This window comes from Bubalus kerabau, chromosome 1, assembly GCF_029407905.1.
Source record: "Bubalus kerabau isolate K-KA32 ecotype Philippines breed swamp buffalo chromosome 1, PCC_UOA_SB_1v2, whole genome shotgun sequence".
Classification (NCBI taxonomy): Eukaryota; Metazoa; Chordata; class Mammalia; order Artiodactyla; family Bovidae; genus Bubalus; species Bubalus kerabau.
The window spans coordinates 250735643-250761877 of NC_073624.1; the positions used below are offsets into that span (position 1 = coordinate 250735643).

A 26235-nucleotide genomic window follows, 5' to 3' on the forward strand; every position below is an offset into this window, starting at 1 on the left:
TGCAGCTCAGTGTCACAGAACCTCAAAGAAAAGAGATGGGATTGTGGTCATAAGGGGGCCTTATGTAAAATCACAGATGCAGTCAGATATATGGAATTGGTATTGCCCACATTTGCCAAAGGTGGATTACTGGGGCAAAGCGGCACTTTATTTCTCCTGCTGAAAGCCCGTGCCTGCTTACAATTCTAGGAATAAGCAAGAAAGACAGTGTGCACTCTCACATGTGAAGGGGTGGCAGCGTTGAGGAGAGGCCTTTGTAAGCCGAGGGGAGGATCTATGGAGATTGAGATGCTGGAGAAAAGGGGTGGGGAGGGGAGGAGGCAGGTAATTGATGCTGCCAAGGAAGAGAGGGTGTCAGACACCTGGTGGGAGACCTGAGCTTTGTCCAGGGAGACCCTGAGGAAGGGACCTTAGGAGCATCTACGTAAGCTCTCAGTTCAGTCCAGTCGTGCAGTCATGTCCGACTCTTTGCAACCCCATGGCTTGCAGCATGCCAGACTTCCCTGTCCATTACTCCCAGAGCCTGCTCAAACTCATGTCCATTGAGTCGGTGATGCCATTCAACCATCTCATCCTCTGTCGTCCTCTTCTCCTCCTGCCTTCAATCTTTCCCAGCATCAGGGTCTTTTCAAACGAGTCAGCTCTTCGCATCAGATGGCCAAAGTATTGGAGTTTCAGCTTCAGCATCAGTCCTTCCAATGAACACCCAGGACTGATCTCCTTTAGGATGTACTGATTGGATCTCCTTGTAGTCCAAGGGACTCTCAAGAGTCTTCTCCAAAACCACAATTCAAAAACATCAATCCTTCGGTGCTCAGCTTTCTTTATAGTCCAACTCTCACATCCATACATGACTACTGGAAAAACCGTAGCTTTGACTAGATGGACCTTTGCTGGCAAAGTAATGCTCTGTGTGATGCCAAAGAGGAAACTGAGACCCTGAGAGGCGAAGGCACTTTTCCAAAGCAACTCAGTAAGGTAAGTCCGTTAAAACATCTCCAATCTGCTAGCCCTTATATCACGTTTGCTGCTTTCTCCATGGGGAAGAAAAAGAGTGGGGATGGAGTGGCAGGGAAATTTTGAAGAGGGGCACTAAGGTGTCTCAGGCTGCAACTGCAGTCTTCAGGTCACAGGTGGCGAGGCGCACTGAGGGTGAAGGAACCAGACCATCCCCGCGGCGTGTGTCTCAGTTCTCTTAACAATGCCATACTGCACCGTTATTAGCATTGCGAGTTGTTTGACATTGCCCTCTGCGACTAGGTGATGGATCCGAAGTTGTTGGCATAAGGGGCCAGGGCTGAATCATCCATCCGTCAGTGCCGTTAAACTAATCCACTGGAGTAGAACAGTGTGGCAAGCTGCTCAGAATCTGTCTGAACTCCTGGGGGATGTCTTTAAACTGCACACTTCAGTACACAGTGGGATGGTGGTGATTTTCTCCTCCCTGAGCTTCCTGTAAGTTTCAAAGCAGGCACAGAATTTTAAATGAAAGAGCCCCTGCAGGCTTGAAAGCCTGCATTCTGACCCTCCGCCCCCTTCTGCGGCTGCCTCCAGGGCACGTGAGGAAAAGCAGAAGCCTGCTTGGCATGTTCTGCTGGTGTGATCAAAGGCATGGAGCCCGGAGCTACCAGGACCTTTACTAAACATCGACAGGATCAGATGGACTTGGTATTCACAGAGTGGAGCTGCTCTCCGGAGAGGCTGGCAGAGCTGGGCTGCCCAGACTAACCCTCCGTTTTCAGATCTCACATGGGCACTCTGTGCCGCCAGGTCATCCTAGTAAAGTCACTGCCTCACACACCAGGATTTCTCATCCTCTGCTCTCCTCTCTTCAGATCTCCACCTCCCTTTCTGGCTTACCGGTGAGCGTCTCTCCTCCTTCACAGTGAAAACAGAAAGGATGACCTCTTTCCTTCACTAACTTCACCAGCCCTCTGCCCCTGGACTCATCCTCTGCCTTCTTCCCGTGGGTCTGGAAGAATAACCCTTGCCCTGCTGTTGGGTCCACCCCTCCCCTTCCACATACTCAAGAACTGTTCTCATGCAGTTACTTCCTTTGCCTCTGTCATCCTCGGTTCTCCCTAAGCCAGCCATCCCCCTTGGCATGCCAGTGTGTCCTTATATCATCAGTTTTACCAGCTCCTGTTCCATTTCACAGCTTGTTTTCAATGCAGAACATCTCGCAAGAGCAAGCCTGCCTGATGTCTCCCCTCCATCACCTCCATTTCCCCTCCACCTATTCTCTTGGACTTTTACTCTGAAGTGACTGTTATCTTGTCACCTAGGACCTACATCTTGCTGAAGCCAAAGCCCTCATCTTAGTCTACCTCTCAGCAGCATATGGCGGAGCTGATGGCATCCTCCATGTTGAAACACTTGTCCTCTTTGTCTCCATGACACCACATGTGCCAGATTTTCCTTTCACCTTGCTCTCTTTCCCTTTTTGATCTCCTTTGCTGTCTCATCTTCTACAAAATCCCTATGGGTCTTGGGATCACAAGGCTCTCCTGGCGTTTTGCCCTGTACACACTTTCTACTCATGTAGCCTTATGATTCTAAGTACTTTGTAAATGCTTGAGACTCTCCAATTTACATTTCCAGTCTGAAACATTGTACTTGAGTTTCAGGCTGTTATGTCTAAGAGCCTTCTCGACATAGACACTTAGATGTCTAAAAGAGGCATCTTTCAGTTTAAAACCAAACTCTGGATTTTCTCCCTATAACCCAGTTTCAGGAAATGACATCATCGTCTAACCCAGATGCTCAGCCCCAAAACCCTGAGACTCTTCCTGATTCCTCCCTTTCCTTTAGACCTCACATTGGCTTCTTAGCACTGCTATAATAGATGACTTCAAATGATTGACTAAAAATAGCAGAAATTTGTTCTTTCATGAAACAAATCTGAAATCTGAATTTTACTCTCTTCTGTCCACGCTATTCTTAAAGAGATGGGAATACCAGACCACTTACTCACCTGCCTCCTGAGAAACCTGTATGCAGATCAAGAAGCAACTATTAGAACTGGACTTGGAACAATGGACTTGTTGCACATTGGGAAAGGAGTATGATAAGGCTAGAAATCTGAAATCAAGGTGGCAGCCCGGCCATGCTCTCCGAGGGCATTAGAGAAGGAGTCCGCCTTGCCTCTTCCAGCCTCTGCTAACTGCTGGCAGTCCCTGGTATTCCCTGCCTTGTAGCAGCAGAACTCTCTTCTCTGCCTCTGTTGTCACGGGGCCTTCTTCCTCTGGGTGTGTTTGTGTCCAAATTTCCTTCTTATAACCATATCAGTCATCGGATTTAGGACTCTCCCTAATCCAGTTTGACATCTTACCTTGATTACACCTGCAAAGACCTTGTTTCAAATAAGCTAACACTGACAGGTTCTGAGTGAACGTGAATTTGGGAGAGCACTGTTCAGATCATTGTAGACCTCCACATCTAGTCCGTCCGCAAGTCTTAGCTCCTCCGTTTCCAACAGTTCTTAACATTCCCGCCCCAGCCTTCGTCCAACCCTGGTTTACTCCCTCATTCTTGGTCTCTCCCACTCCACTTTTGCCCACTCCTGTGCATACTACCTAAGGAAGCCAGAGTGACCTGTTCAGAGTGTCAACAAGGTCACGATTCCCTTGCACAGGACCCTCTGGTGGCTTCCTGGTACCCGAGAAGACAATCCAGCACTTTCACTTGACTTGGGAGATGCTCAGTTGTCTTGCCTGCTCTCCAACTTCGTCTCCTTTTTCTGGATCCCATATTCACTGGGCCCCAGCCACACAGGCCGCTTTCTGGGCCTCCATCAGGCTGAACTGTCTCATGGCCTCCTCATTCACTGTTCTGCTTGAAACGCTCTTCCCCTGGATCTTCATATGACTGTTTCCTTTCCATTGTTCATGTCCCAGCTCACCTGTCCCAGTCCCCTCCTTACAGAGGCCTTCCCATCCCAGCCTAACAAATGTTCTCTCTCTTCCTGTATGTGTCCCTGTTTCTTTTTCTTTCTCTATCTCTGCCTCTCGCTTTCTTTGTCTCTCTCTGTCTCACAACACACACACACATGCCTGTTTACTTCCCACATAGCTCTTCTTTTCAATATCTGAATTTACCTTATTCATTTGTTTATAGATAATATCACTGACATGATTTATTACTTGTTATTTCTGTCTCCCTCAGTAGAGCATAAATTCCTGTAAACAGCTAATTAGCTTCCTGTTGTCCACCGCTGTACCCCAGTTCCTATGAAAGAGATTGGCACAAAGACTCTCAGTCAGTATTTTGTGTCTGATAAAATGGGCTCTCTTTGTATTCTGTGGCTTCCACCCTCTCTCCCAAGGTACGTTTTATTTTCTACTGGCAGAATCTATCGTTTTAATACACTGAAACTGTGTGTGTACAGTCTAATGTTAACATTTGAGGGGGGAAAAAGGGCCTGTTTTTATCCCCACTCCCCAGCCGTCTCTAAAAATTCTCTGCAGTGGCTTCTTCGGAACAGCTCAGCTCATTCAGTGGCTGTCCCCTCTCCTAGCACACACCAGTGCCTGCTCCTCCTGCACTGTATACACACTCGATACACCTCCCAGAATCAGGAGCTGTCACTCCTTGCCTCACCCCCTGCCCCCGTGGAAAAGCTTTTCTAAGCGTGTGTATAGGCTTCTGTAGAAAGAATGTAGAAGGCTTTGGAAAATTACCATCGTTTGGGTTTGTGGGGAGATGTTGCCTAATGCAAGGACGGGAATGTTGTTCCACGTCACGCTGGTGAGCTGCCTGTTATCTGGAAGGGGTAGCAGACAGCCATCAGAGAATTCAGACTAACATACTGAAGAATCATCCTCCTTGTTTTCCAGATAGTTGGCTATGAACTTGGGCCGAAAAGGAAATAATTGGGAAATTTAAAGTTTTGTTCTTTTTGTTTTTTGTTGTTCCTTATGTTAACCATTTCTAGAGCATTTTCTGTATTTTCCAAGGCCTGGGTAATACTGGTTTTGCTATCAAGAAACTCTGACCATGAGTGTTAGATTTCTTGATTTCCTTTAATAGATTGCCATATTTTGATTTTCAGAGTGGTTCATGTTATTGGCTCCCACAAATCATTATCACCTCTCAGTTTCTAGACTATCTCTTTTCTTCTTGCCGCAGCAGTTTTCTTGACAACTCATTTAAATTTGGTTACTTTCTGGCTTCACTTCTTACCTACACCTCAAAAGACCCCATTCTGCCTTGGCAGAAGTCACCGTCTCCCTCCATACTGGCCATGTGTCCTTGATGTATCTGTACGTCAGCTCAAAAACTGATGGCAGCCACAGTGGGAGGCCTGGAGCTTACACAGCAATAAACACGGGCAGCCAGCACGACTCGTGTCTCAGTGGGAAGAGGCTGGGGTTTAGAATCCAATGACCTCACCATAAATCCTGGCTTTGCTCTTACCATCTGTGACCTTCGGTAACTATTGGACTTCTCTGAGCCTCAGTTTCCTCATCTGTGAAGACAAAGAATCTGTTTTATACAACTGTGAGAATTAAAAGAAGTAATGGTTCTCAATAAGTTTTGTTTTAGATTTAGTATATAACCATTTCTTCAAGAATCTAAATAGCACATATTTTTTTAAAAATCCATGAGAACAGTTCAGCTGACAATCTTAGTCAAGAAAATCTTACTGATTTTCTTGAAAGGTGAAAGCAAAGGGAAGATATTGATTTTTGCCATTCTTCATGTATTTTTCATCACGAATGATGATATAGACCTGCTGAACTTCTTTTCCTCATTCTATTATTCAAGGATGTGTTTATTGCAATTAATCACACTTAGAAAAAAATCTCAGGTTAAACAGAATAAAGAGAAGAACTTAACAACTTGAAAGATAAGGACACACTTATAGACAAATTTTTAGAAAAATCTCACTATGCAGAATTTGTTCATTGTCTCATCAATGTCTTGCCCTATAACACCTTTGAGAAAGGGCCTTTCACATTTCTGGCCATGTGCTTTGAGTGGGAGCTACCTCCTCCAGACAGACAGACAGACACACACACACACACACACACACACCTCCCTGCCATCTCTGACACCTCCCCACTATTGCCATAGGGATCAATTTGAGGAAAGCATATGATGCAGTCAATGAAAAGCAAAGATATTTTAGAGGATTTCTAGGTTACACATTTCTTTATCTTTAGTGGAAGCTACCAAAAAGAATGCCTTGTTATCCTCTGGATGCTGTTATATGAGGTAATATGATGATATGATTAACAAGGCCTTACCCATTTTTGCTGCCTGGAAATGAGAGCAGAATAAAAGCACTAAAGAGAAATAGACATGGACCAGACTAAAATGTACCTCTGAATCAAACAGGATCTGAATCTAGAACTATCCCCAGATGTATAAAATAGCAATTCCCTTTTAAGCCAGTTTTGTTGCTGGTGAATTTAAGGTTCTCACTTTGTTGTGAAAGAATTCAGAAATGAAATGATAGGTAAGAAGTAGATTTGTTTAGAGAGAAACACACTCTACAGACTGTGGGCCTCCTTAAAAGGCAAGAGCAGCCCTGAAATATGGTGTGGTTAGTTTCTATGGGCTGGGTAATTTCATAGGTTAATGAGTGGGAGGATTATTACAATTATTTGGGGGGAAGGGGCAGAAATTTCCAGGAGTTGGGCCATCACCCACTTTTTGACCTTTTTTGGTTAGCCTCAGAACTGGTAGGTGTGTCATTTAGCATGCTAATGTATTACGGTATCACAATAAGTGTCTAATGAGGCTCAAGGTCTAGTAGAAGTGAGATCTTCTGCCATCTTGGACCCAGTTGGTTCTACCAGTCTTTGTCATGTCCTTGGGGTGTGTTAGTCTTTTAAAGGTTGTGACCTGCCCCCTTTCCTCCTGTTTCAGTTTGAATTGGGTGTTCTGTCCTTTTGCAAACAAAAGATTGCCAGGGAAGAGACCATTAAAATGGGAGTAATTGAATGTAATGGTATATTACTACAGCAAACATCCTACCATGTATGAACTAAGGTTCAATTTCTGTAATTGTAGCTATTATTCTAGATTATCTCTCAAAAATGAGTCTGTCAGTTTATAGACTGAGTGAATGCTGTTATCATGATGTTCAGCACAGTGTATGTGCAAATCTGCTTGTCTGCATTAGTTTTTTTTTTTTTTTTTTTTTTTTTTAGTTTACTAGCTCATAAAGCCCCTTCATAACTAGGAAAATATTCTAGACTTGGTTCAGTGGGCAATAGGGAGACATTAGACATTAGAAGTACTTGGTGCTGGAGAAGTAACAAATTAGAGGGATATTTGCAGTTACTGTTGGAGAGACAGTGCCTTGCTCATTAGCAGGGTTTCGAATTACACATCTTTGGTGTTTTACTTGTTTGAAGGCTGTCTTCTCCCCATTTAAAAAACCAGCTCATGAGAACAGGGGCCACATCTCTTGTTCACCAGGAGAACATAGATATTATTCACAGGACAGTGGACCTGTGAACACAGATATTCAGGACAGGACTGTCAATATTTCTACACAGCACCTGGAACATAGATATTGATGAGATAACTGAATTATGGATGAGGATGAATAGAAGGCAGAGAGAATGGGGAAACAGGAACATGTAGGAGATAGGAATCTACAACCCATGTGTGAGGTGCCTAGACGCAGGGTTATAGCAGGAGACTAGAGAAGAAAGGCATCAGTCTGACAGATGCTACCAAAAAGTTAACAGTGTTTGTTGACTGAATGGGAAAAACCAAGGAAATACAGAGAGGAGTGAGGTTTCCCACCCGAGAAGCAGAAACCGTGGCTGTTCCATTAACTCAAAGGCAAGTTGGGATGGGGAGGAGCATGAGAGAAAAAAATTTTTTTTTATTTTTGGATTTTTTTTTAAGAGAGAAGAATGTGTCATTCATATGGAAATGTAAGAAAGATTTCTTTCAAGGAATGAAGGATTTGGGGAAATGATGGAACTCAAGGTGTTAGGTTGGAATATGTAGAAAAACCGTGGGAGAGAATTATGTTCCCGAAGGAGTGAGAACTGCTTGGAGTCAGCTTGAGAACAGACCAGAAACAGAGGAGGAGTATCCTCTGCTTGTTCCTTCAGACTTGTTTCAGAGTAAAGAACAGACTTAGTTTTCTAGAATTCCTGGGAAATTAATGTAGGTAGTTTAAACATAATACTCATAATCAGATTGTCCATATTAGTCACTTTCAGACTTCTATTGCAACCCACTCTTAAGAAATACGGTTTACATTTTGACCCACACACGCACACACACACAACTGGTACAAAATTTTCTCTGACGAATACGTACTCTCACTATATACAGTCTACTCAGTTTTCATCTGTTTCATTGTTTAAAGCTGGCAACAACCCACTAAATTGATCTCACTCCCCGTTAATAGATCAAGTCTGGAAGTTTTAAAAGCCCTGGTCTATGTGAAGGTCACATAAGAAATGTAATGAATTTGACGAAAGTATATGTTTTGAGAAAAATTAAATTCTGATTAGATAAGAGTTTTTGTTTAAAATCCATTATCATATAAAACTCTATAATGGTGCTATGTTCTTATAGCTCTTCAAAATTTAGAAAGAATTAAAAGGAAAGCACTTACTTTTCCAAAACATTCAAATGGCTTCTTATCTTGGAGCTTTAATAGTATTTACCAACTTGTAAATAAAATTTAAAGTCTGAACTTTGGATTCAGGCTATGAGGTGTAGTTAAAAGCACTCTGGCTTTGGAAATGGACAGACCTGGGCTCAGGTCGTGGATCGGCCGCTTATTTTACTGTTTATTTATTTGTTTGTTTTGGCTGCTCTGCATCTTCGTTGCTGTGCACTGGCGCTCTCTAGTTTTGGTGTGTGGGCCTCTCCTTGCAGTGGTTTTTCCTGTTGCAGAACATAGGCTCCAGGACATGCAGGCTTCAGTACTTGCAGCTCACAGGCTCCAGAGGTCAGGCTTAGTAGCCGGGCCTAGGGGGTTAATGGCTCCACAACTTGTGGGGTCTTCCCAGACCAGGGATCAAACTGGCATCCTCTGCATTTTGAGGTGGATTCTTAACGGCTGGACTGACCACCAGGGAAGCCCCTGCACTTACTAACTCTGTGACCTTTGCCAAGTTTCTTAACCTCTCTGAATTCCTGTTTCTTTGTATGTAAGTGGGGAAAGCAACATTTACTCTATTCAGTTGCTCTTGTTGCTGAAGAATTCTTGTTGACCACATTACTTAAATGGCTTCCCTTGAGGTTCAGCTGGTAAAGAATCTACCTGCAATGTGGGAGACCTGGGTTCGATCTCAGGGTCGGGAAGATCCCCTGGGGAAGAAAGAGGCTACCCATTCCAGTATTCTGGCCTGGAGAATTCCATGGACTGTATAGGCAATGGGGTCGCAAAGAGTTGGACGTGACTGAGTGACTTTCACACACACATAGTACTTATGGCCCAATACTTGTTACTTGCTGGGCATGCAATAGGTGGCAACTGTTATTATTACAAGGGCTAAAGTACAGACTACTTGTAAAGCTGCTAGCACAGTGCCTGGCATAAGGCAGCAATAAATATGGATGATCTTTCTATGCCAACAACCAAAAAGTAGAAATACAGTTGTAAGCCAAGTATGTAGAAATGTACAAACCAATTATATGATTTTATATTACATACAATTTTTAAAGAAAGATATTTACTGGATAAAGTAAAGCACATGGATAACATTGATGTTATTGGAGAGACTGAGTCTCATTTGTATAACGTGAGAAATTATTCTCCACTGTTGTGGCATTTTTCTTAATTCCCCCACCGATGTAATCATTAAAGTGATCTCAATGTATTCATTCAATAAACCTAAGTTTATTAAGACCTACAATGCCAGGTACTGGGGATAAAAACACAATAAGAAACAGTTTCTAGAAGTGTGGTTAAAATAAACAATAGTTAGCATTTACTTTTGCTCCCAAGCACCCCATCCCCGTGGACGACTGACATCAGCACTCTCTCTGTGCTTTTTGGGTCTTCCTGATTGACATTCCACACCACGTCAGAGGATGGCCTAAAGATGCTCTGTTGGTCTTCACAACAGCTCTATGGTCCACTTCTTGATGATCTACTTTTCAGGTTAAAATACCTCACCATGTTCAAGAATGCCTTGTTTGTTTGTTTTTTTTTTTGGTCAATTTGCCCCTGGCAACGTCAGGGTAGCTCTAACTGAACAAGCCCATAGTCCACCTACATGCCATCTTACTTCCATCTCACTGTTTTTTTACTTGCCTCTTACAAAGTAGGCAGTGAAGTTAACTATCACATCATTTGAAGAAAAAAAAATGAAAGTTTTCCTGCTTTCCTATGTTTTAAAATGTCCTTGTATCCCTCCTCACCACTTTTACTGCCTGCCTGCTTGTGATAGATCTCATATCCATAGTCATCATAGTAATATGGTGGGGAAATGCCCTTAATTCACATACATAGGATCTGCAGACACTTTCTGATAGTTTTCATTGGGAGGAATGCCGTTTTTGTTAAGAAAAATAACTGCTGAGTGCCTGTGTGCAAAACTGAAGGGCCTACAAAGATGCCTGAGATAAAAATCCCTTCACCAGGGAATGTATAGTTTAATGAGAGAGATGTCATATGTACCACCAGCTGTAAGGGAGAGAATGACTCATGAGGTGTCTGGGGGAAGGACCATAAAGCTGAATCTCATTCTTAACTTCACACACACGGTGATTTGCTTCTTACCACTTATCTAGATGACTTTTGTTGCCCAAATTAGCCCATCTGACCAGTGCCTACAACTGAAAAAAAAAACATGCATGAATTGGAAAGACAAGAATTTCATGGTGGCAGTATTTCAGACGTGTGATGTTAGTAAAATAAAACCTCCTGGCATCTGTAGAGTTTGGTTGGGCTGTCACACTTGACAAGGGAAAGATTTGTAAAACTCCACAAAGAGTTTCTGTTTGGTTTTACAAAAAGTGGCTTAAGAATCCCTTGGGGGTGGATCCATGACTATAGGACAGATTGGCTTCTACATGGGTATCACCATCAACTGGCTGTGTGGTTCATGTTTCAATTTGGAAATAAATATTGCTCAAGCAGCCCCTAGCTTGTACGGTGGCTTACAATAAGGAGGAAGTCTGGCAAGTTGCAAAAAAATGGTTGCTCTGATCAAAGAGCTTTAAAGTCTGTGAAAAATGGGCATCTTTCATTGCTTGATCAACAGATGGACATCTTTGATCTTAGAAGTACTCTTATCAATTCTGTTTAAACTGCCAATTTAGAAATTCCCGACACCAGATACATAAACCATCTCTCTGAGGGGATATCTCCAGTAAATCCTGAAGGTCAAGCTTTATTAGTGGAGTTACAGCTTACTCATGAACTGAAATTGCCTTAGCGGTACTCTTACGTGCTAAGCTGATACATGGGATCTTGATGTAATTTTGCACATGGGTTCATGCTCCCAATCAGAGCACCTGTCTCCCCTCTTTCCTGTTTTCTACCTCTTTAGCTCTTTGTATTGCTGCTGATTAGGGCTTTCCTGATGGCTTAGCGGGTAAAGAATCTGCCTGCAATGCAGGAGATACAGGAGATACAGGTTTGATTCCTGGGTTGGGAAGACTCCCTGGAGGAGGAAATGGCTAACCCACTCCAATATTCTTTGCCTAGAATATTCCATGGGCAGATGAACCTGGTGGACCTGGTTGCAAATTTTCAGATCCTTTTACAGTTTGCTCCTTTCTTTATTTAACTGGGTCTAACCCGTGTTTATTTATATTTTTCTATCCATGTTTTGGGCTTCCCTTGTAGTTCAGACAGGTAAAGAATCCACCTGTAGTGCAGGAGACCCAGGTTTGATCCCTGGGTCAGGAAGATTCCCCTGGAGAAGGGAATGGCTACCCATTCCTGTATTCTTGCCTGAAGAATTCCATGGACAGAGAAGCCTGGCGGGCTATAGTCCATAGGGTGGCAAAGAGTCGGACACAACTGAGTGACTAACAAATCCGTGTTTTAAATTTCAACTTGTCTATTTTTCAGCAATAATTTAAAGAATAATTCTGTTAATTTGAAGACATTTTATGTGGATCTTATAAAACTTAAAATATTTTAAATTCTTTTCACATGTTTTTAGTTCACACTTTTATATCTTTAGTCTTTATAAGCATCCTAATTTAGGATATTTGAAATTTTTGGTAGTGGTGGAGGGGTGGGATGAGGTGGGGAGTTCCTGATCCCTGTGTCTATGGACCCTTGTTTATGGTGGATGGCTTATTTGTTTTGTGCTTTGGAATTATGAGTTTTTCTTAAGGGTCTTTCTTGTTGGTCATCCAGTACAGGCTGAGGGTAAGCTCATGTCTCTCCGGAGAGGTTTGTATGCTTTTGTCAGGGCACCAGAGTTATCGCTGGCCATGGCCACCCGGTAGTGGTTCATTCTGAGCTTCAAACCTACATGAGGTGGGCCTGTGGGTATCTATTCTCAGCAGGGGGAATTCACTCCCCTGAGATCCAGGCTAAAATAGTCAAGTTTCTTAACTCCCTCCTTGTGCAGGCTGGAGAATTTCTTTTCCTAATCCTCTCGCTCAGGCAGAGGGAGTGGTCTGATGAGAATTCCAGCTTTATGTGGGAGTCAGTTCTAATTCTGTCACCCACACTTCCTGAAGGCCCTGGGGCTTCTTCTCTTGAGTGACGTGGATTTACAATCCACATCTCCTGTTAGCAAGGCTGGTAACCTATTCTCCTCTCAGAGCAGTTGTTCAGAGACTTAGTTCTTGTTTTCAAGTCTCTCTGTGTTTGACTCTGGAAAATTCCTTATCTTCTTGAGAACTCAGCTATGCATTTAATAAGATATTATATTTTCCCCAGAATTTCTAAGATTTTTAATATCAAAAAGTTTTTTTTTTTTTTAATTATCTATTTTACCAAGAGCACATCAGCATCCTCTGACAGTGTCTTCTAGTGGGTAGAAGACACCTGTCCACATTCAAAGAGGAGTATGGAGAAGGGACCTCTGCCTTTTAGAAGTGCATGCACTTTTTGGTCTAACTCATTTGTAGGCTCTGAGGACTGTTCATTCAGTCTTTCATTCAATCACCCTTACCTTTATAGCACATTCAGTAATTACTGATTTCCTACTATACAAGCTTGCATTCATTTATTCAGCAAACATATATTGTGTCTAGCTTCTGCTACATGCCATGTATGTGCTCACGCTCAGCAAAAACATACCTGATCCCTGTCTTCATGGAGGACACAAATACTGATCAGATAATCATATAGATAAAATGTGTAAAATTGCAAATATGGCCAGTGTCCGGAAATAAATGTGCATGTTGTTGTGAGATGTGCAATGAAGGAGTTACCCAGTTCAGGCCCTTAAGGGCTTTTTTGGGGACGTGAAGTAAGAGTGGCTTTCACTGAGTGAAAAGCGAAGTGATAATTGGGCCAGATACGGAGCAGTATGTACAAAGACCCTGGGGTGAGAATGAGGGACTGAAGAAGGGTGGTTAATTGGAAGAGGAAATTGTGAAAAGAATAAGGTCTCAGAAAAGGCTGGAAGGGAGCTAAGAGCCGAACCATGGAAGACGCTGAAGGCTGTGTTAAGGAGTTTTGTGTTTATCCCGAGAGTCATTAAGGGCTTTAAACAGGGCAAGGGCACATCTAATTTGCCCTTTGGAAGATCTTTCTGACTTCAGAAAAGAGAAGAAATTTGAGGAGGCAGGCGTGACAGTGAGGCTAGTTAGGAGGCTGTTGTCAGGAGACTAACTAAGAATTGCTAGAGCTCAGGGCCAGTTTTGGCTTTGTAAATACAAAGACATGGACAAAACTGAGATTTATTTAGCAGGTGGAACTATCAAGGAGAAGCAGAGAGTCAGGCCAAGAACTATTCCAAAGTTCCAGGCTTACATAACTGGATGGCTGGTGGTGGTCCTTTACTGAGATGGGGAACACCAGAAGAGAATAATGTTTGCTGGAAAGGCCAGGGGGTTTCTTTTTGCATGTGTTGAGTTTGAGGTTTTTGAAAGATCTAAGAGGCAGTTGGATTCATGGATCCAGAGTCCAGAGAAGAAAACTAGGGATGTAATTATGAGAGTAATTTTTTATAGGTGATTATTAAATGAGATTTCCTATGGAGAGATGATAAGTTGTTGTTTGTTCAGTTGCCAAGTCGTTTCTGACTCTTTTTGACTCCATGGACTGTAGCATACCAGGCCTCCCTGTCCCTCACCATCTCCTGGAGCTTGCCTAAGTTCATGTCCATTGAATAGGTTATAGAAATGTGGAGGTTATTGGTGAGTTTAGTGGGGGCTATTTTGGTGGTAAGAAGGGATAAGAAGCTAGGAGTAGGATGTAGAGTGAGTAGGAGATGAAATGAAATCAGTGAATGTGGACAAGTTTTAAGAACTTTCCCAGTGAAGTTAAATGAGATTTGAATTCATTTTTTAAAAAATAATGGCAGTTATTTATTTATTTAGGCCATACCGTACAGCATGTTGGATCCCGGTTCCCTGACCAGGAATCAAACTCAGGCCCGCTGCAGTGGAAATGCAGATTCTTAACCACTGGACCACCAGAGAAGTCCCCTTGAATTCATTTTTAAAGGAAACAAGTCACTTAGTTATGATTGGAAAGCAAAATCTTTTAAAATAGAGAATCAATAGAAAATATTAAAATAGTTTCTTGATAGTGAAGAGATGGCCAAGGTAGAAACATAGGCTGGCACAGAGATGAAGACTCTGACTCAAAACTGAGTTGTAGTAATAGCTAACATTTATTACACTCTCACTGTTTTCCCAAGTGCCACTCTAAATGCTTAGCTAACTTAATCTCCAAAAAGTCTCTGCAGTTGATACACTTATTCCATTCAGGACATGAGGAAGCTGATCACCAGAGAGGAGCTGTAACTTACGTCGTGGGAGGACAGGGGTTTGAACCCAGTCTGGCTGTGGAGTTCATGTTCTTACGTGCTTGTGTGCTAAGTTGCTTCAGTCATGTCCAACTCTGTGCAACCCTATAGACTGTAGCCCTCCAGGCTCCTCTGTCCATGGGATTCTCCAGGCAAGAATACTGGAGTGGGTTGCCATGCCCTCCTCCTAGGTATTTTCCTGACTCAGGGATCGAACCCAAGTTTCTTACGTCTCATGTGTCGGCAGGCGGATTCTTTACCACTAGCACCACCTGGGAAGCTCCTTCATGTTCTTAACCACTGTGCTCTACCGCTTCTCAATATGTGAGTGCACAACAAAGTATTTATATCATCTGTGAGCCAAGGTATGAGCTTGCTGCTGCTGCTGCTGCTAAGTCGCTTCAGTCGTGTCCGACTCTGTGCGAACCCAGAGACAGCAGCCCACCAGGCTCCCCCTCCCTGGGATTCTCCAGGCAAGAACACTGGAGTGGGGTGCCATTTCCTTCTCCAACGCATGAAAGTGAAAAATGAAAGTGAAGTCGTTCAGTTGTGTCCGACTCTTTGCGACCCCATGGACTGCAGCCTACCAGGCTCCTCCATCCATGGGATTTTCCAGGCAAGAGTACTGGAGTGGGGTGCCATTGCCTTCTCCGAGGTATGAGCTTATCCATCTGCAAATATTGAAAATATCTGTGGTTATATGACTCTGGAGCAAAAGTATAAACTAATGTTGGCTCAAATACTTTGTTAAAACTCCTTCTTGGCTTTATGTTATACAACAGGACAGCCATAAGTGGAAATGTCACTAGACCATCTGTAGCTTTAATCAGTGACCATTAATAAATATGTGCACATTATTCATTTAATTGTACCTATAACTATGTGGTGAGCTCTGAGGGCATCATAGGTAAGTAAGCAGAATCCACGACCAGCTGAAGCCACTTACTCCTCTGCCAAGATGTGTCATTTGTGAGTGGCATTAAGCAGTGTCCCAAAATAAGTGACCTTTTCCAGGTCCCCGGGGATTGGCTTTAACTACAACATGTGTGTTTCTTTTCCTCCCAAGGATTTAACAACTCCGAGAGAACATGCGACAAAGAGTTTATTATACGTAGAACAGCCACCAATCGAGTACTGAACGTTCTCCGTCACTGGGTCTCAAAGCACGCACAGGTAATTGAGTAGCCTCGGTAATTACTTTCAAGGATTTTTTTAAACACCAGCTTTAAAAATCATTAACAGCACCTCCTGATGCTTTCAAGTAGAGTTTGAAATCTTGGAAATAGAACATGTTGAAGGGAAGAAACTCGAAGGTGGGCCTGCAGGTCAAAGCAAGCAAATGTGTACCACCACCATCGAGTGGTTCAGTTCTTCCAAGGGCAGGACACAGGAAGTGGGGCAGGACTCCCCCTTCTCTCATCTCTGCGGAACAGCACCCACTGTGGCTGCCAGCTGTCCTCTGCCACCTGGGAGCACTGTTCACAGGGCCCTCTCTCTGAGTGGAGTTGGGTCAGTTGGAGTGGTACCTCATGGAGGTGAACAGCAGGTGCCCCTGAAAGCAAGCAGCATTCTTGTACCAGACACGGGGGTGTTTCCTCAGCCTAATTCAGAAGACACTTTTGTCTTTACCCCCTTTGATGTTTTGTTTCTAGTACAGTTGACTCTTATTTGAGGCATGTAGGATCCCGTTCCCGGATCAGGGATTGAACCTGGGCCCCCTACATTTGGAGTGTGAAGTCTTAGCCACTGGACCCCCAGGGAAGTCCCAACTCTTGAGCAACGTGGTGGTTAGGAGCGCCAGCTCTCTGTGCGGTGGAACACTTGTGTGTAGCTTACATCTGGCCCTCCGTACCCATGGTCCTGTGATGTATGTGGTTCCTCCACATTCACGGATTCAACCAACCTCAGACTGTGCAGTGTGGTAGTGCTTACTATTGAAAACAGTCTGCATACAAGTGGACCCACACAGTTCGAATCTGTTTCTCAAGAGTCTAGTGTATTCTGTTTTTAAATTGCATCATGCTGACAGGACATCTACTTGTTTTCTATTTGTGCGTATTCAGTGCAAGTTTATAGACTTCATATCCATTTCACCATTTCACAAAATAAAGCAAGGGCCCCCTTTGCCTCATTGATTCAGGGTATGAATTGTGCCAAACAATGTCCCCACTGTCAAATAAGCGGTGGGCCTTCCTGACGCAGGCTGGCTAGCACCCTGCAAGGGGAGTTGTGGAGAGAGAAGAGGGCCCTTCATGGCTCAGATCAGCACACGGGAAACATATGAAGTGCGAGTTAGCTAATGAGTAGAGGGGAAAAAATGCAAGGAATTCCCATGCCTCACTTCATTATATTCTCAGAGGCCGTCTCAGGTCTTCTGCCTGGTCCTTGGTAATGACCATTCATCAGAGAGAGTCTCGTGAGGGCCAGGATCCTGAAAACCCTGTGGCAGGACAGTTCACTAACTGGAACAAGTGGGATGTGGACCTCACCACTAGCTGGCCCATGACAGCTCCTAAATAGTAATTAAAATAAGAACAAGTACAGCACATCAGTAAAGGCTGTAAGCACTTCATCTTGTACATCTTAGATAAATAACAATGGATCCTATATGACTCAAATTCAGAGAACCATCCTTAGCTCGTTGGAAATGTCTGGTCTCTCTTTTCCACAATCTCAGTGAGCTGCTTTGAATCCCTTTTGCTTCACTGCAGATAAAACATAATAGTGATGTTTCTCTGCCACCTGACCATCCATCCTGTCATCTCTGATTTTTGACTCAGAGTCTTGGCTTCTGATTCCTGAGTCTGACAGTGGCTTGGGGGTGCAGAGTAGTTTTGATAGACAAAGTTGAGCAGATGCTGTGTGGTTCTCTTCCCCAGTCAGAGCTTTGGCCCTGCAAGTTCATGCCAAGACTTGCAGTCATAGCACAAGTCACAGCCCAGGTTTCCCTGGTCCCAGCTCCTTCCTCTCCTCCACATCTTCCCTCAAAAACTCTAACCCCACCTCCCTGTTAGCCTCACTTTCCTTTTATCCCTTTTATCAATCCCCAGCACCCTCTTCCTCTAATGATCTCAAACAGGGGTCCCTCAAAATTCATATATAATATTTACAGTAGCTAGAAAAGTACCTCAATTCGAATTACAGTAGACTGGGATTATTTTATTTTTGGTAAACACAGTTCATAGATAGGAAGATATTGGTGTACTAAATCCATCACTTATAATTAAGAGATTTATAGTAAAGTGTTATCATCTGACTTAACAGCTACATTGTACATGCAGGTATACATGTGTGCATACAGGCAATATCAGGCTGAATAGCACCAAGCCATTAGCTACTGGAATAGAAAATGGATTGATATGAAAGCAAGAGTCTCTTAATTCAGATTGTGTCCAAATGGCCTTTAGTTCTAATCCTAAAGCACCCTAGATAGATAAAAGGAGATGATTGATAAATAGATGTTGTTGTTTAGTCACTAAGTCTTGCCCGACTCCTGTAACCCCATGGACTACAGCCCACCAGGCTCCTCTGTCCATGAGATTCTCCAGGCAAGAATACTGGAGTGGGCTGCCATTTTCTTTCCCCAAGGGATCTTCCTGACTCAGGGATTGAAGCCACGTCTCCTGAATTGGCAGGCAGATTCTTTACCACTGAGCCAACAGGGAAGCCTAGATAGATAGGTAGTCCAACAGATGCCTAAATGCAGCAGGTGCAAAGTTTCATCTGATGCAGCAGACTCCTGGGAGGAAGATTTTGTAAATGGAAAGGAGAGGGTACGAAAATTTACTGGACACCTACTCCATAGGCCAACTCGAACTTGCTATCTATATTGTCTATATCTTACAGTTGAATCCCAGACATGAAGCACTGAAAGTCACAGCACTTCTAAGTGGTAGAACCTGGACTTGAACCAAGAACTGTTGAACTCCAGAGCTCAAGTCCTAGTCCCAGAGAGTTGAGTCTGCCAGTTCGGCGTGAACTGGCTGGAAAGGCAGCCACAAACCTGAATCCTTAATTAGAAAAGCAAAGGCAGAATAAGAAATGGTGCATGGTTAATTTCCTAGGAAACCCTTTTCCCCTTCCAAGTGTGGGTGAAATGGACTAAAATGAAGCTGTCATCTTGGAAATAAAATCTTCTATGTGCAACAAAAAGCACCCTAGGTTTTAGCTTTTATTTGGACAGTTCACATACTTTGCAGCCTGTCACTTCAGATGTGCTTATACATGGGAAAGCACTTTGCAATCAATTTTAGCTTCCCAGACCCTCTCTACATCAAAGTGGTACATCTCTACACGTGTGGACAGTAAAGCTGCTCAGGTATCCAGTCTTCTCTCCTGTCAGGATTACTGTATAAAATTTAGACCCTGATGTGCCAAAGGCAGTCCTTACCACTCACTCACTTGTCTTTTCTTACTTTGCCTGCTCATGTGAGTGGATTGTTGTGATGTGTGGTTGGTGTCGGATAGTCCTGGTATAACTTCATCATGTGCACAGCCTGTCACCTTCCTCATTCAAGTGAGTTCTCCATCACCATCTCAGTCAGCACGCGAGGTGCAGGCATTTCCATAGCATTTCTACTTATTGGAAAAGAGCTTTAGGACATTTTTGCTGGCTTCAGTGTCCAGGTTTCCCTTCCTCACTTTACTGCCTTGCTTTTGGTGGGACTTGAGCCCAGGCCTGTCCATTTCTAAAGCCAGAGTGCTTTTAATTACACTTCATGGCCTGGATCCAACGCTTAGACTTTAAGTTTAATTACAAGTTGGTAACAACACTTCAAGCTACAAGAGAAGTTGCTATTTGAATATTTTGAGAAAGTAAGTACTTTCATTTTAATTCTCTTTTCTGAATTTTGAAGAGCATGATAAGAACTTAAAGCACTGTTTTAGAGTTTCATATGGTAATGGATTTTAAACAAAATTCTCTATTTATCCAACTGGAATTACAATTAAAATGTCATTAAATTCAATTTTAATGACATTTTAATTAAAATGTCATTAAAATTAAAGTGTTTTCTTTCCCCAAATTCATTCTATTTCCTATGCGATCACTGCACAGACCAGAGCTTTTTAAAGCATTCAGTCATGACCACTTAATGGAGAGTGGAATCAATTAATGGGTTGTTATCAAGAGCAGGTCAAGGCAGGCTCTTAGTAATGGGCTGGTAAACAGTTGCAATAGACAGACCTGGTTTCAGCTCACGGTCCTGGAGGCCACATTGTGTGCCCCCACCTCCCATCACCACTGCAGTACCACCCCAGCCAGCTGAGTTTGAGGAGGTGGGTGCATGGCCCCCGACTTGATAGACCCCCAAGCAGGGTGACCACCATGGTCCTTGAAGAAGGATTAACAGCTTCAAGCCTTTATCCAGGTTTCAGTTCAGTTCAGTTCAGTTCAGTCGCTCAGTCATGTCCGACTCTTTGCGACCCCATGAATCGCAGCACACCAGGCCTCCCTGTCCGTCACCAACTCCCAGAGTTCACTTAAACTCATGTCCATTGAGTCAGTGATGCCATCCAGCCATCTCATCCTCTGTCATCCCCTTCTCCTCCTGCCCCCAATCCCTCCCAGCATCAGGGTCTTTTCCAATGAGTCAACTCTTCGCATGAGGTGGCCAAAGTATTGGAGTTTCAGCTTTAGCATCAGTCCTTCCAAAGAACACCCAGGACTGATCTCCTTTAGGATGGACTGGTTGGATCTCCTTGCAGTCCAAGGGACTCTCAAGAGTCTTCTCCAACACCATAATTCAAAAGCATCAATTCTTCGGTGCTCAGCTTTCTTCACAGTTCAACACTCACATCCATACATGACCACTGGAAAAACCATAGCTTTGACTATCCAGGTTTATTTAAAGGTATTTACTCTCACAGACGGAGAAGGCAATGGCACCCCACTCCAGTACTCTTGCCTAGAAAATCCCATGGACGGAGGAGCCTGCTAGGCTGCAGTCCAGGGGGTTGCGAAGAGTCGGACATGACTGAGCGACTTCACTTTCAGTTTTCACTTTCATGCTTTGGAGAAGGAAATGGCAACCCACTCCAGTGTTCTTGCCTGGAGAATCCCAGGGACGGGGGAGCCTGGTGGGCTGCCGTCTCTGGGGTTTCACAGAGTCGGACACGACTGAAGTGACTTAGCAGCAGCAGCAGCACTCTCACAGAGGTAATGGGACTTGAGACTGCTGGTCAGAAAACTTGAGCTCTAGTCTGACTCTGTCAGTTAACCCCCATATTTGAGGGGTTTTTTAAAATTAATTAATTAATTTTGCTGCATTGGATCTTAATTGTGGCACACATGATCTTCGTTACATCACGTGGTATCTTCCATTGTGATGAACAGGCTCTCTCTAGTTGTGGCCCACGGACTTATTTGCTCCATGTCATGTGGGACATTAGATCCCCTGACTAAGGATTGAACCCATGTCCCCTGCATTGCAAGGCAAATTATTAATCACTGAAGTGAAGTGGGGAGTCCCGCCAGAGAAATCCCCAGTCATCTTTGTTGTCTCTGGTTTTCACATCACAAATGAGGGGCTTGACAAGAGGATGTTTTTCTTATCTGATTCATTCAGTACTAGTTGAGCCCATTTAAGGAAGAATGCAGCACTATTGTGACAACTTGACTGTTTTGAAGTAGTAGCTTTATAAGAAAATTAATGAGTTGAACGCATTTCAAAAAGCAGCACAGCATGCTCACAATTGCATTTTTCCTCACATGGTAGACTAACTAGGGGGCACCATTGCAATTTGTAGAAAACAACCACAGTGAAACAGCAAGATGCAAATTTGTCTACAAATAATCTAGAAAATCGAGTCTTCTATAAAGTATTAGAGATCATGCATTTATTTCTCAGTTCTCATCAAAGGTAACTCATGTTGGCAGATACTATCCTGAACTTATTTCAGGAGGTATAAAGAACTGCAGAATTACAGGTATGGGTCTCCAGAGAAATAGAAACTTCCCTAGGATGTCACCTTCAGCTCTCCCCATCCCCCCAAATGTAGTGCTAGGGTGCCACTTCCTCTCCTAGCCTTTTCTTTAGTATTTGGTAAGGCTAAAATGTTTCATATTTTCCTGATTTTAAAATTTCTCACCTGTGAATATACTCTCCCCTAATTTCTCCTCATCTTGTCATGCTTTTTCACTCATTTTTCTCCTTCCATGTTGAAAGTGAAGCCACAAGACGAGCTGAGTTTCTCACATATGCACTTGTCTATGGATCAGCAGCCCAGAGTTGGTGGGGTAGTGGGGGCGGGTGGGGGGCCAAGCTGTGTTCTTCTTCCAGCTCTGCCATTGTATCTTCTCTGGGTCCCTGAACTGGTTACTCAGACTCTCTGGGGGCTAATTTCCTCTTCTAAAAAAGAGAACAGCTATCCATGTTTTCCCTTACCTAAGACTGTGGTGAGAATTAAAGGTGATGTTGAATTAAGAAGCATGAAGGACATAAGGTACAACATAGGTACAGCCCCTTCCAGCTAAGGACAGGAGAGATGTACATTTCCTCTCCCTCCAACCAGCCTGGAAGCTCCCTCCATACAGGGCGCCTTGCCTCATTCATCTTTGTATCTCCTTTCACTGGCTCTGCAATGCTGACTACGTGGTAATTGTCCAGTGATAGCACTTTAATGTTACTGTTGTTCATTCTCCCCAGAAAGTCATTTTCTAGCCTTTAAAGTTTCCCAAGTCAGCCAAGGCAGAGACTACAACCACTAATGGAAATCAAGGCTGTGTGTATAGAAAGTCTGAGTAGAGAAAGTGTTTTCAACTGGGTGTCCACACCCTCCTTGGGGGTGTCATGCAGGGCAGCCTTATGTGTCATTCATACAATTCCTGATTACAAGGTGTCTGCAGGTTCCTGGACTGCAGAGCTTTAATTTTTTTTTTAATCGAAGTATAGTTAATGTACAATATTTTATAACTTAAAGGCGTACAATAGAGTGATTCACAATTTTTAAAGGTTATACTCTATGGTTATCTTAAAATATTGGCTATATGCCCCATGTTGTACAATATATCCTTGTAGCATATTTTATACATGGTAGTTTGCGCCTTTTAACCCCTCACTCCTATATCGCCCCTCCCTCCTTCCCTCTCCCCACTGGTAACTACTAGTTTGTTCTCTGTATCTGTGAGTCTACTCTACTGTGTTATAGATCCAGGGTTGTATTACTAGTTTGTTGCACTTTTTAGATTCCACATATAAGTGATATCATACAGTGTTTGTCTTTCTCTGTCTGACATTTCATTTAACGTAATACCCTCCAAGTCCATCCATCTTGTTGCAAATGGCAAAATTTCATTCTTTTTTTTTTTTTTTTTTTAAATTTCATTCTTTTTAACGGCCGAGTAGTATTCCATTGTCCATATAATATACACCACATCTTCTGTATCCATTCATCTGTTGGTGTAGGTTGCTTCCGTGTCTCGGCAATTGTTAATAGTGCTGCTGTGGACATTGGGGTGCATGCATCTTTTCGAATTAGTGTTCCTGCCTGTGTCCTCTGTGTACAGCCAAGTTGGGGAGGGACTTCGAGGCTGGCTATAAACAACTCAGATCTGTGTTCTAGTATCTATGGAAGGTCTCGTATGTACAATCTACAGCAATTTTGATTTTCCTGAGTTGTCTTATTGATCAACTAATTCTGCAAAAAATACTCTGTCCACTTGTTTGTGGCTTATTACAAAGCATGTAATGGCATTGATAAAAGAGCCTGCAACTGTGTCCACAGGTTGCAACTCACTTCATCAGACTGTGGGCACCAATGGAATAATAAGTACCTGAGAATGAAACAATCAATTATTTTCTTAATTGTAAGCTAAAGGAAATTAGCCTACATATTTTAAAAGTGTAAGATCAGACAAAAACGACCTAGTTATGTTAAAATCTCCTTCCCTAAAGAGTTTGTGGAGGGAACATTGCTACTCCCTTTTCTGTTTTCTCACCTCCTTCACTCATTCACTTATAAGAACTGAGTACCAGAGTGTGCCCAACACTGGGGTAGATGTGAGCGAGAGCCTGAGTCGGGTAGTGGGCCTTAAGTCTCCGTCAGAGAGGTCTCCAGAAACCTCACAAATGCCACAAAAGGAGGAGCTTGGCACTGTCCCATCCGCCATGTCCAGAGGGAACCAGGACCAGGCTCCACCTGCCTCAGTATGTCAGGCTAAACCTTCTTCCCCTGAAAGGTCAGAAGTGATAGCAAGAAAGCAGAGAGGAAGTAGGGGAAAGAGAAGGGGCCTTCCATGTGGGGTCCCAGGCTTGAGGCCAGCCAGGCAGGGCCAGGAGGGAACTGGTGTATTCTGGACTGAAATGGAACTTCAATCCATGTATTGGATCGGACATTTTGACTGAAAAGATTGTTCTTATAACCAAAGCTTCTGGAAACTCTGGTGCCCATCCTAAAAGGTGGGGAAGGATGGCCTGTAGAGCAATTTAATGAGGTCGCTGAGAAACAGTACTGCTGCCCAATTATTTCATTATTGTTCACAGTACAGGAAGTGTAGGTCACCTTGGCAGAGCAAGTTTCACAGAATTTATCAAGATAACTCACTTCCTATGTTTCTAACTCACTTCTGTCCTCTTACATTCATTGTATGATGGACAAAGCATATTTAGCTGCTGATGAAGAATACCTTGGTTTAAGTATTTTTTTACATTTTGTTGAGATATTACCTACTTCGTATGAAGGACATTGAACATGGGTAGAACTCAGTGACTTTTTACCCATGTACACACCTGTGCATCTCCCACCCTGATTAAGAAATGGAATATTTCTGACATCGGAGAGGCCCCTTCCTGTCAATGTCCCACTTCCTGGGCATTGCTCAGTTTTCCTTTTTTTTTTTCCTTAGTTTTAGCATTGTTCTTATTGATTTTGTGTACTTTTTATACATTCAGAATAAAGCCCTTTATTTGCCAATTACATTCATTTACCCCAGTTTGTTCTTTTGTTTAAAATGTTTATGTAATTTTTTATTGAATATACTTGATTTAAAATATTGTGTTAATTTCTGCCATACAGCAAAGTGATTCAGTTATATATATATGTGTGTGTGTGTGTGTATATATATATGCATTCCATTTTATATTCTTTTCCATTATATTAATATTAATAGTTTATCACAGGATATTGAATGTAGTTCCCTATACTGTACGGTAGAACCTTGTTGTTTTTTTGTTGTTCCATTCTATATATAATAATTTGTATCTGCTAACCCCAAACTCCCAATGCATCCCTCTCCCACCTCCCCTCCCTTTGGCAACCACAGATCTATTCTCTATGTTTGTGAGTCTGTTTCTATTTTGTGGACAGGTTCATTTGTGTCGTATTTTAGATTCATATATAAGTGATATCATATGGTATTTGCCTTTCTTTTTCTGACTTCCTTCATTTAGTAGGATAATCTCTAGTTGCATCCATGTTGCTGCAAATGGCCTTATTTCATTTTTTATGGCTTAGTAGTGTTTCATTGTAACTCAATATTAAATAACTAAGATAGTGGCATGTGGTCCCATCACTTCGTGGCAAATAGAAGGGGAAAAAGTAGAAGCAGTGACAGCTTTTATTTTCTTGAGCTCCAAAATCACTATGCATGGTGACTGCAGCCATGAAATGAGAAGATGCTTGCTTCTTGGAAGGAAAGCTATGACAAACCTAGGCCACATATTAAAAAGCAAAGATATCACTTTGCTGACAAAGGGCCATATAGTCAAAGCTATGGTTTTTCCAGTAGCACATACAGATGTGAGAGTTGGACCCTAAAGAAGCCTGAGCACTAATGAATTGATGCTTTCAAATGGTGGTGCTGGAGAAGATTCTTGAGAGTCCCTTGGACTGCAAGGAGATCAAACCAGTTAGTCCTAAAGGAAATCAACCCTGAATATTCATTGAAAGGACTGATGCTGAAGCTGAAGCTCCAATACTCTGGCCACCTTATGCAAAGAGCCAACTCATTAGAAAAGACCCTTGCCGGGGTCCAGCCCCAGCTGATCCAGGGTATTCGAAGGAGAGATGGCATAGGCGAGGGTCAGGAAACAACTGCTTAATTAAACGTTAATTAAGGATATAAAGAGTAATAGAATAAGGATAGCTCAGTAGGAAAATTCAGTGGAGAAAAGAGGCTGAGTAGCTTGGTTTACGCGGGAGACCAATAAAACTTCAAGACAAGAAGTTTGCACCACTTATGTAGGCCGCAGGTGTCCTTCCGTTCTCCCGAAGGAGAGGAGACGCTGAGGCCTCCCCGGTCGGATCTTAGAAGCCCAGGCATAATTAGTAAGCATGGTGGGTTCCGCGCTCCAGATGGAGACTCAGCCAGAGTGAGAGAGAGACATGGGGAGACCAGTCTTTCGAGGAACTGATCCCAATTCTT

At 43.0% G+C, this 26235-nt stretch overlaps 1 protein-coding gene across 9 annotated transcripts in view; it reads left to right on the forward strand.

Annotated features, from left to right (window-relative positions):
• Window positions 1-26235, forward strand: part of RASGRF2 (Ras protein specific guanine nucleotide releasing factor 2) — a 260807-nt gene that overhangs the window by 190066 nt on the left and 44506 nt on the right. For all 9 annotated transcript variants that reach the window (XR_008707844.1, XM_055562907.1, XM_055562886.1 and 6 more), the window contains exon 18: window positions 15940-16046. Coding sequence is in view for 8 of the 9 variants with exons in the window: in XM_055562907.1 (XP_055418882.1) it covers window positions 15940-16046 (107 nt within the window). In the remaining variant the exon portion in view is untranslated. The remainder of the gene's footprint in view (window positions 1-15939; window positions 16047-26235) is intronic.